The sequence below is a fragment of the Sapajus apella genome, unplaced genomic scaffold, assembly GCF_009761245.1.
Source record: "Sapajus apella isolate SASKATOON/1434 unplaced genomic scaffold, GSC_monkey_1.0 scaffold15, whole genome shotgun sequence".
In the NCBI taxonomy this organism is placed as follows: Eukaryota; Metazoa; Chordata; class Mammalia; order Primates; family Cebidae; genus Sapajus; species Sapajus apella.
This window is the reverse complement of record NW_022436955.1, coordinates 27,729,971-27,740,414: the sequence shown is the minus strand read 5'-3', so window position 1 is coordinate 27,740,414 and position 10,444 is coordinate 27,729,971. Positions and strand designations below refer to the sequence as shown.

The window sequence follows — 10,444 nt, the reverse complement described above, 5'->3', positions numbered from 1 at the left end:
GGGTCTCTACTCCTATCTCTTTCTCTTACCTCCACTTTAAGGCCAATAACTCTTAGATTTGCCCTTTTGTGACTATTACCTAGATCCTGTAGGCCATGCTTCATTCTTTTTCTTGTGTCTCTTCTGGCCATGTATTTTCAAGTTGCCTGTCTTTAAGCTCACAAATTCTTTATTCTGCCTGATCAATTCTGCTATTAAGAGACTCTGATGCATTCTTCAGTATGTCAGTTGCATTTTTCAACTCTAGAATTTCTGCTTCTTTTTAATAATTTCAATCGTTTTGTTAAACTTATCTGATAGAATTCCACATTCCTTCTCTGCATTATCTTGAATTTCTCTGAGTTTCCTCAACACAGCTATTTTGAATTCACAGTCTGAAGGAGATCACATGCCTCTGTTTATCCAGAATTGGTCCCTCATGCCTTATTTATGGTGAGGTGACAAAATTGGTCTCTTGTGCCTTATTATGGTTCATTTGGTGAGGTCATGTTTTCCTGGGTGGTGTTGATTCTTGTACATGTTTGCTGGTGTCTGGGCATAGGAGAATTTGGTATTTATTATAGTCTTCACAGTCTGGGCTTGTTTGTGCCTGTCCTTCCTTCCTCTTCTTCTTTTTTTTTTTTTTTTTTTTTTTGAGATGGGATTTCACTCTTTTGCCCAGGCTGGAGTACAGTGGTGCAATCACAGCCCATTGTAGCCTTGACCTCCAGGATCAAGCCTTCCTCCTGCCCCTGCCTCCCATGTAGCTGGGACTACAGGCACATGCCACCACACCAACTACTTTTTGTATTTTTTGTTGAGACAGGGTTTTGCCATGTTACCCAGGCTGATCTCGAAGTCCTGGGCTCAAGCTATCTGCATCCCTTGGTCTCTCAAAGTGTTAGGATTACAAGTGTGAGCCTAGACTCAGAGACCCTAAGGGCCTGCGTGCTGCTCTGTCTCACTGTGGCCAAACTGGTGCCTAACGTGCAAGACAAAGTCCCTGTTACTTTTCCTTCCACTTTTCTCAAACAGAAGGGGTCGCTTCCTAAGGCCACCACAGCTGGGAATGTACTGGGTCAAACCTGACACCGGCACACCTCAGGCCCGAAGGCCCACGGCATATGACTTGGGTATCACTGTTGGTGATTCAGGGTCCGAGAGCTCTTTAGTGAGCAGGTGACAAATCCTGCCAGCGGTAGGTCCTTCCCTTCAAGGCAGTGGGTTCCCTTCTAGCCCAGCATGTACCTAGAAATGTCATCCATGAGCTAGGGCCTGGAATCAGGGCCTCGTGACTCTGCCCAGTGTCCTATCCTGCTGTGGCTGAGCTGGAATCCAAGATGCAATGCAAAGTCCTCTTTCACCTTTTTTTTTTTTCTTCCACTCTGTCACTTGATCTGGAGTGCAGTGGTGAGATCTTGGCTCACTGCAACCTCTGCCTCCTGGGTTCAAGCAATTCTCCTGCCTCAGCCTCCTGAGTAGCTGGGATTACAGGTGCCTGCCCCTACGCCCAGCTAATTTTTTGTATTTTTAATAGAGACAGGGGTTCACCATGTTGGCTGGGCTGGTCTCAAACTCCTGACCTCATGATTTGCCTGCCTTGGTCTCCCAAAGTTCTGGGATTACAGGAGTGAGCCACCACGCCTGGTGGTCTTTAGTCTGAACTCTCCTCTCCCTGAGCAGAAGGAAGGAGTCACTTTCATTGCTGCCAACTGTGCTGCCTGGATTTGGAGGAGGGGTGACACCAGCACCTCCTTAGCCTCAAAGCCTGGTGTCACCCTCGGTCATGTGCCATACAGGTCCTCTGGCTCTAAACCCAGCCCAGTACTAGGAGTTGCCTAGGAATTCCAGCCCTTGAGTCCTAGACAGCTTTTCAAGTTTACCCAGTACCCCAGAACACTTTAGTCCATGGTGGCAAGGCTTGCTGAGAAACTCAGTTTCCGACCACTGGGATGGGCGATTCCCCTCTGGCTAGGGTTGGTCCAAATGCTCCCTCTGTGTATGGGCACCGGCTGAACCCACCTCAGCTCTGCTCTCTGCTGTGACAGGGCAGCCCCAAGTTCAATGTGAAGTCCCCCAATTCCCACACTCTTCCTCTCCCAAGTGCATAGATTTCTCCCTGCCGTGTGGCTGCTGCTGAGGGATGGAGGAGGGTTGGCAATTCAAGACGGTCTTTCCTAGCCTCTTCCATGCTTCCTTCTGCACCACGAAGTTAAAACCAGGTACTGTGATTGCTCACCTGATTTTTTGTTCTTGTGATGGCGCTCTCTGTGTGTAGTTAGTGCCAAGGTTTGGTGTTCCTGCAGGGGAGATGAATGGAGTGGGCTTTCATTTGGCCATCTTGCTCTTTCCCTTTTGATTTCAAGGTCATTAGAGGCCTCTCTTAGACTTATGTGGACATAGATTTTCATCATGCAGCATTCTTTTTGTTTTGTTTTTTTGAGACAGAGTCTTGCTCTGTCCCCAGGCTGGAGTGTAGTGGCACAATCTCAGCTCACTGCAACCTCTGTCTCCTGGGTTCAAGTGATTCTTGTGCCTCAGCCTCCTAAGAAGCTGGGATTACAGGAGTGCGCCAGCACACCTGGCTGATTTTTGTGTTTTTAATAGAGATAAGGTTCCACCAGGTTGGCCAAGCTGATCTCGAACTCCTGGCCTCAAATGATCTGCCTGCCTCAGCCTCCCAAAGTGGTGGGATTACAGGTGTGAGCCACCATGCCTGGCCTCATCATGTATCATTCTTATGTGTGTCTCAAATAAAAAATATAAATGCAATAAATGAGATAAGGTATTTCACAGAACATCTTTCTGAGAGCACTGGTGATGCAGAATTTTTTATTCCTCTGTTGTTTCGGGAAGTTTCCACCAAGCTGCTGACACCCAACCTGCATGTTTGGATATTCACATATGCAGGCAATGGTGCCTCTATTGTGCCTGGGCCGGGAGGACAGTGGCCACAGGACAAGCCCTAACTTCAGGAATGTCAAAAGGAAAACAAAGTGGTGCCTCAGATCGGATTAACGAAAAGGTGGTTAGTGCCTGGGAATATTACTTGATAGAATGAGTGCACGTGTCAGTGAATGAATAAGTGATGAGTGAGCAGAAAAGTTAATTACCCTGAACCTAAGGGAAAGTGCCCCGGGAGAACTCGCTGATGGATGAAATGATGCAAAGCCGAGCTTCATTATTTTGGGCTTAAACCAGAAGTTCTCACCGGGTAACTGTACCCCAGGGGGCTTTGGCAAAGTCACAATTCTCTGGTCCCAGCTTTGGGGAGGGTGCTTCTGGCATCGGGGTGGGTAGAGGCTGGTGTGCTTCTCAACATCCTCCACCGCACAGGACGGCCCTCACCACAAAGAATGATCCTGCACAAAACACCAATCGTGCCAAGGTTGAGAACCTCTGCCTTAAACCAAACAGGGACAGCAGTTCCCCTTGAAATGCACATGTTCCCAGAGCTGCTCAGGTATCAGTTATGACCAACTCGCACATCAGCACCTCCAGGACGTCCTCCCTGGTTGCCCTTTCTGCCTCCGGCCTGAGCATAGCATCCTTCACTGGGCTCCCTTGGCACCTCCAGCCCTTGCTCCCACCTGTGCCTCCCCTGCCCTGCATCATAGCTCTCTCGTTTCTCTGACTCCCTCAAGGACTGTGGGCTCCTTGAGAGCAGAAGGCAGGTCTTATTTTTCACTGCTTGACAGCACACAGCCGCCTTCCTGCCTTGGTATTTGCGTCTTAATTGACAGTTTAGTCCCAGTCGTAAGATGATGATTGAGTTCACAGTAATCATAGCGATCTGGAGTTCTCATTCACACTTCACAAATGGGGTCTCCAAGGCTGGGGCACCGTCAGTAACCTGTGAGGGCTGCCCCGCTGGCGTCTGGGACTCAACACAAAGCAGGACCAGCCCATCTAGACTTGGGCATGGGCGGCTCTGAGCTCAAAGCCCAGCCCTGTCATTTGCTTTCTGTGTGACCCTAGGCAGCTTGCCTGACTTCTCTGAGGCCAAATTTCCACAGCTGGAAAATGCGGAAGTGCAGGCTGTTTTCATGAGGCTTTGTGAGTATTAACAGAACTGGTGTGTATCGTGCCAGGCTAGTGATAGTGATTACAATCATCCCCGTGTGCTGACCACTTACTCTATAGCATCTCATTCCATACCTCCCGCAACCTTGAAAGGCAGCTACTTTAATTACATGCAGTTCAGACACAGACTGAGGCTCCCACAGGGCAAGTGCCTTGCCTGGGACTGGAACTCAGGCTGACCAGGCTCCACCCCATCTACTGAGCAGCCCCCCAGGCAGTGGAGATGAGCTCAGCCCAGTCCCTTCACTCCAGAGTCCTCTGCAGGGCAGCACACGGTCAGGGGCCCCTTCTACGCCTTACTGGCAGGAGGGGGTCAGCTTTGACAGGCCAGGCTAGCGATAGAGCAGGGTCTCTGGAGCCTAAGCGTGGGGTGGGACTGCCTGCTTGGAATCCTGGCTCTGGCTCTTATTGACGTCACAGCTTTGGGTGGGTCCTTTCAGATCTCCCAGATCCACAGTTTCCTCATCTCAGAGATGCACGGAAATTGCCAGCGCCCCTGGAGTCTCTGCTGTTGTAATTATTTGCTTCCACCGCATGTGGCTAGTTGGCAGTGGACAGTTTGTCAGTTTGTCCCCAGCTCTGATGAGCCTTGGGAACGGCAGCCCACCCCAGGACGGTGACAGCGGGCCATCTAGCACAGGTGGGGTGCCCATAATTTAATGGGTGACCCCGGCTGTGACCCCCGGCTTACCCCAAAGAGCTCATGTGCATAAATTTCACAAAGTGACCCACGCCTGGAATCCACATAAACCTTGCCCTCCAAAATGGAAATGGTATTTGTTTCCTTGTATTGTATCTGTTGAACTTGCCACTCTTGGGGGGGTGTCACCTTTCTTTTCCATCAAAGTAACAGTCAAAACCTCTCCTGGAGGTGTGACGAATGCCTACTTTATATGATTTTTACACAAGTCACTTGAACACACACATACCAAAAGCAAGAGAAAATAGTTCTTGAATGATATGAACACCCTGGTGCTCAGAAATGACAAAGACGGAAAGGCTGTTAGTCACCCATCCCCACTTGAAACTGGACTTGGAGTGTTTCCAAGAGAATGTGGATATAATGGGGGGAGAGTGTGGGTGGGGGCGCACCAGCCACGCTTTTCAATACAGACACTTGGGTGTGGTCACCACACAAGCAAATTTTGGAATCAAAAATATTGAATCCTGTCAAAGAATTGACTAGTACCAATTTCCATGAGGTTGCTTTGAACAGAACGGTTGTTGGCTGAATTTAATCATTTCTCACATGAGCCTGTGTATGTATGTGTGTACATTCTGTACAGACACCGCTGGAATCTGGATTGTGTAACAGATGCCCCAGGGGCTCTACCCACGTCCCGTTGGGTGCCTTTGTGCCTCTCCCTCCCTGGCAGCAGGTGGGCTGCCTCCTCCCTTAGTGGGAGGGGCAGCCTCGCCGCTCACTGATGGGTACCAGAAGCGTTATGGATACTTGGGTTCCGTCACCCAGCCCCAGTGGGGCTGGCTTCACAGTGTGGCTCAGGGCTACCAACATCATTTACAAAATGAACAAGCAGAGCGCTTGTTCAACAATGACTAAGAGTCTTTAAACGGTGACAGCAGATCATTAAACCAAGCGCAGGGTCCTTCTGAATGACAGCATAGGCCACACAGCTCTGGAACCAGCCCTGGTGGGACTCAGGCTTCCTCCAAGACCCCCAGAGGGAACGCACCAGAGGTGACCCCCATGGGCGCTGAACGCCTCGCCCTTGTCTGACTGTCTCCTCCGGTTCCACTTCCCACTCCCCCGCCAGTTTTTCCCAGGAACCTCCCTAATGAATCACTTTCAACAAACCCCCTCCCAGGGTCTGCTTCAGGTGCTCTCGGCTAACACAGGGAGGAGGCATGTTGCCTGGATGCTCCTGGACTCCAGGAGAAGAGCCGAGCTGACACCTCATCCCAGTGATACCCGAGCTGCCTCCTACCCCTCAATTAAACAGTGACAAACTATCACAAAACACCAGAGACCCAGCATCTCATTTGGCTGTTTCTATTGTTCCGTGCCCTCCTCCCACCTTCTGCTAACATGTGGGCCTCACCACATCCAACTGAAGATCATCAGGTGCTAAAACTAGGAATCACACATCCATCACACATTAGTAGACTCTGGAATCTGAAACGAGTTCATTTCCATTTCCTGATGGATGAATTTATTCTGGAAACAGTTGGGATGGGTACATACCTCCCAGAGCCAGGCCTGGGAGAAATCTGCCAAAAATACCAAGATGCTGAAACTTGTCTTAGAAAGGGACTTCAAAAGCTTGCATGGGTGGTGGCTTCTTTCCTGGCAAAAGTCTCCTGGAACTGCAGGGCTTTGCTCCCAGGATGGCAAAACAGGGACCTAGAGCTGTTAAGTGCCTCCCACAGAGTCGCCCAGCCAGGCTGGCCCAAGCTGGGATTGACGGCCAGGTGTCCTGTCTCTAAGCATCTCTGGGGTCTTGCTCTGCTGAGCTGAATGTGAACATTGAGGGTCAAACTACTTTTCCCAACTATTTCCAAGGCTTAGCAGAAAGTGTGGAGAAATGTTCTTGCAACCCAGCTGGAAAGGAAGCAAAGAAGAACGAGAATGAACCACTGCAGGGCAGACCACAGAGTCACAAGTCTGTCATCCCCCGCCACCACCGCCGCCACCACCACCAGTAACACCAGGAGGATGCCAGTTTCTGAGAAGACCCAATTCTTAGCCCACTGTGAAGTCTTTCATGGGCATCATTTTATGTAGTTTCTAACTCCTCCCTTACCATCAGTCCCATTTTATAGATTAGGAAAATGAGGCTCAGAGAGTTGGAATTATTTGCTTAAGGGCACACAGTGGTGGAGCAAGAACTGATAGCCAGGCCTAGTTTGCTCCAAAGGCTGAACTTTATTTTCTCTTGAGACAGGGTCTTACTCTGTCGCCCAGACTGGAGTGCAATGGTGCAAACATGGCTCACTGCAGCCTTGACCTCCCTCAGCTCAAGTGATCCTCCCACCACAGCCTCCCAAGGAGCTGGGACCATAGGTGCACTCGAACATGCCTGGGTAATTTTGTATTTCTTGCAGAGATGGGGTTTCGCCATGTTGGCCAGGTCAGGCTGGACTCGAGCCCCTAGGGTCATACCATCTCCCCGTCTCAGCATCCCAAAATGTTGGGATTACAGACATGAGCCACTGCGCCCAGCCAAAAGCCTCAACTTCTAAACCATCCTAAACTGTCTCTCAAGGTCTCGTCCTCATCCGCCAGTCTCCTCTTTCCCTGTTAGAAACTCAGTCCTCAGCTGCATCTGACCCACTCCAGGGACAGCTCCTGTCATCGGCAGGTAATAGACATGCTGGCATCAATCCCTACGGGCTCCAGATTTTCCTGGAGGACTCTGGAATCTGAAATCCAACATGCACTTTTCAAGGACCTCCTGGGAGGCTGTCACCTGCTTCTGAGGGCTCCTCTCTGCCCTTTGTGGCTATGCAGCACTCACAGGGGCTGGGCGGATTTTTGGGTTTAGGGCTGCCACACTTGGGTGGCTGCAACTCCACAGCCCTTTGCATGCACCTGCGTCTCACCTTTGAGGGCACCTGAGAGCAAGCCTGTGCCTCACATGCAGCCCCCTCTGCACCCAGCCTCCCTGCCACCTTCCTGTGTCCACCCCAGGGGCCTTCCTTCAGCTCCCCAAAGCCAGCGTCCCTCCCGCCTTGAGACTTTCATTCTTCCAACTCCCTCCTTCAGGGCACCTATCCTCCAGGCCCTCCCCACACAGCACCTTCTTACCTCGGATCTTGACTCAGACGTCAACCCCTACAGGGCCTTCCCTGACCCCAAATGAAGCAGCCCCTGCCCCTGCCCCTGCCCCTGCCCAGGGACTCTGCCTCACGCTGCCTGTTTACTTCTTCTCCACACCTTTCAATTCATTGATGTGTTGACTCGTGTAGCCTTATCCTACCAGGATGTGCCCGCCTTGAGAGCAGGGGCTCTGTGGGCACCAGACCACCCTAGCATGCACCACCACCGAGAAACTGAGAGGCTGGAACCCTGCCTATCAGATATCTGGCACCCAACAGAATTGTCTGACAGAAGTGAGAAGAGATAGACAAGACTTTCTGGAGACATCGAGACAAAGGAATGGAAAGGAGAGTTGTGACCTAGTCTAGTCTTGGATTTGGATTCAGAGGGATACAGAATCACTTCCGCTGCTGATCACACGCAAGGTTCTTCTATGTTCCTGCCTTGAAATTGCAGTAGGTCCTCATTTAACATCATGGATGGCCTCTTGGAAACTGCAACTTTAAGCAAAATGATCTACTATGTGACAAAGACAATTTTACCACAGGCTAACTGACAAAAACAAGAGTTAAGGCCAGGCACAGTGACTCATGCCTGCAATCCCAGTACTTTGGGAGGCCAAAGTGGGAGGACTACTTGAGGCCAAGAGTTCAAGACCAGCCTGGGTAACATAGTGAGAACCTGTCTCTACAAAAAATCCAAAATATTATCCAGCAACGGTGGTGTATGTCTGCAGTCCCAGCTACTGGGGCTGAGGCTGAGGTGGAAGATGACGAGCCCACGAGTCTGAGGCCACAGTGAACTATGACTGTGCCAGTGCACACCTGCCTGGGTGACAAAATGAGTCCCTCTCTTTTAAACAAACAGACAAACAAACAAGTTAAGCTCCTATGGCATACAGTGCATACAGTACAGCGCCGCATTTAAAGTCCGTTTCCAAAAACCTATTGACGTTAGATGAGAACTTACTGCCGAAGGGAATTTCAATTCTACCAGTAGGGAAAGCCCTACTCTCACCCTTCTGCTGCTCAACCTGGTGGTGAAAGCTGCCAGGACACCTGGCTGCCCACCTTTACCTGACTACCGACGTTTGCCCTCCTCCCACTCACCTGCCCGTCGTTGATTTATTGAAAGTGCCTCTGTTGTCCCCTTCCAGGTTCGGCCACATTCTTTGAGTCACCTTCTGTGAAAAGAACATGGCTTTTCAGGGCAGATGTGTGTATTCCTGCCCTAATGTCTCCCAGTGGCTCACCAGCAACTGCCAAATGAAGCCTGGTAACCTGGCCCTCTCCTCCCTTCCCCAACTGAGGTCACTCAGGTCCACCTGCAATGCCTCCCCTCCCTCTCCAGGCCCCCCAGCTGCTGTCAACAGCTCTGTCTATGTTTCTGGCCTCACCTCCCACCACTCTCTATGGCTCACCACACACTCCAGCTTTGGGGATAGCCAAATTGCTTCTGACCTCAAGAGCTTCACATGTGCCATTCTGCCAGCCACTATATTATTCTTTAGGCTGAGCTTTCATGTTGGATGGATGGGAGAATGAATAGATGGGTAGGTGAATGGATAAATGGGGAGGGATGGATGGATGGATGGATGGATGGATGGATGACTGGCTGAATGGCTGGTTGCATAACTGGCTGGATGCATGGATTTATGGGTGGGTGGATACATGGGTAGATAAATGGATAGATGGATGAATAGATGGGCAGGTGGGTAGATAAATGGATGGATGGGTGGATGGATGGTGGATAGATGGTTGGATGGATATATGGCTGGCTGAATGGCTGAATAGATAGATGAATATATGGGTGGATGTGTGAATGGATAGAGGGGTGGATGGGTGAATGGATAGATGGGTGGATGGATGGATGAAAGAGATAGATGAATGAATGCAAGGATATGTGCATGAATGGATGAATGGACAGATGGATGGATGGATGGTTGGGTGAATGAATGGATGGGCGAATAGATAAGTGGATGAAAGGATGGTTGGATAAAGGGATAAAGGAATAGAGAGGTGAATAAAAGACTAGACAGATGGGTAGATGAAAAGATAGATGACTATATAGATGGATAGATAAATGGATAAATGGGTAGATAGAAGAATGAATAGATGGACAAATTGATGGAGGAATGGATAGATGGATAGGTGAAAAATAGATAAATAGATGAAAGAATAGATGAATATATAAATGGATGAATGAGTAAATGAATAGATGGATGGATGGATGGATGGATGGTGGGTGGGTGGATGGATAGATGGGTGGGTAGATGGATGGGTGGATGGTTAGATGAATAGACAGACAGATGAGTAGATGGGGCCGAGTATGGTGGCTCATGCCTGTAATCCCAGCAGTTTGGAAGGCTGAGGCAGGTGGATCACCTAAGGTGAAGAGTTTGAGACCAGCCTGGCCAACATGGTGAAACCTTGTCTCTACTAAAAATACAAAAATTAGTCAGGTGTGGTGGTGGATGCCTGTAATTCCAGCTACTCAGAAAGGAGAATCGCTTGAACCTGGGAGGTGGAGGTTGCAGTAAGCCAATATCGCTCCACCGCACTCCAACCTGGCAACAGAGTGACAATCCATCTTAAAAAAAAAAAA

At 49.9% G+C, this 10,444-nt stretch overlaps 1 protein-coding gene across 2 annotated transcripts in view; it reads right to left on the bottom strand.

Moving 5' to 3' along the window:
• Window positions 1-6,200: 6,200 nt before the first annotated feature.
• WFDC1 (WAP four-disulfide core domain 1) overlaps window positions 6,201-10,444 on the bottom strand; it is a 38,293-nt gene continuing 34,049 nt past the window's right edge. For both annotated transcript variants that reach the window (XM_032284567.1, XM_032284566.1), the window contains exons 6-7: window positions 8,950-9,023; window positions 6,201-6,622 (exon numbers count right to left, since the gene is read on the bottom strand). In XM_032284567.1, the coding sequence (XP_032140458.1) occupies window positions 8,965-9,023 (59 nt within the window). In that variant the 3' untranslated portion in view covers window positions 6,201-6,622; window positions 8,950-8,964. The remainder of the gene's footprint in view (window positions 6,623-8,949; window positions 9,024-10,444) is intronic.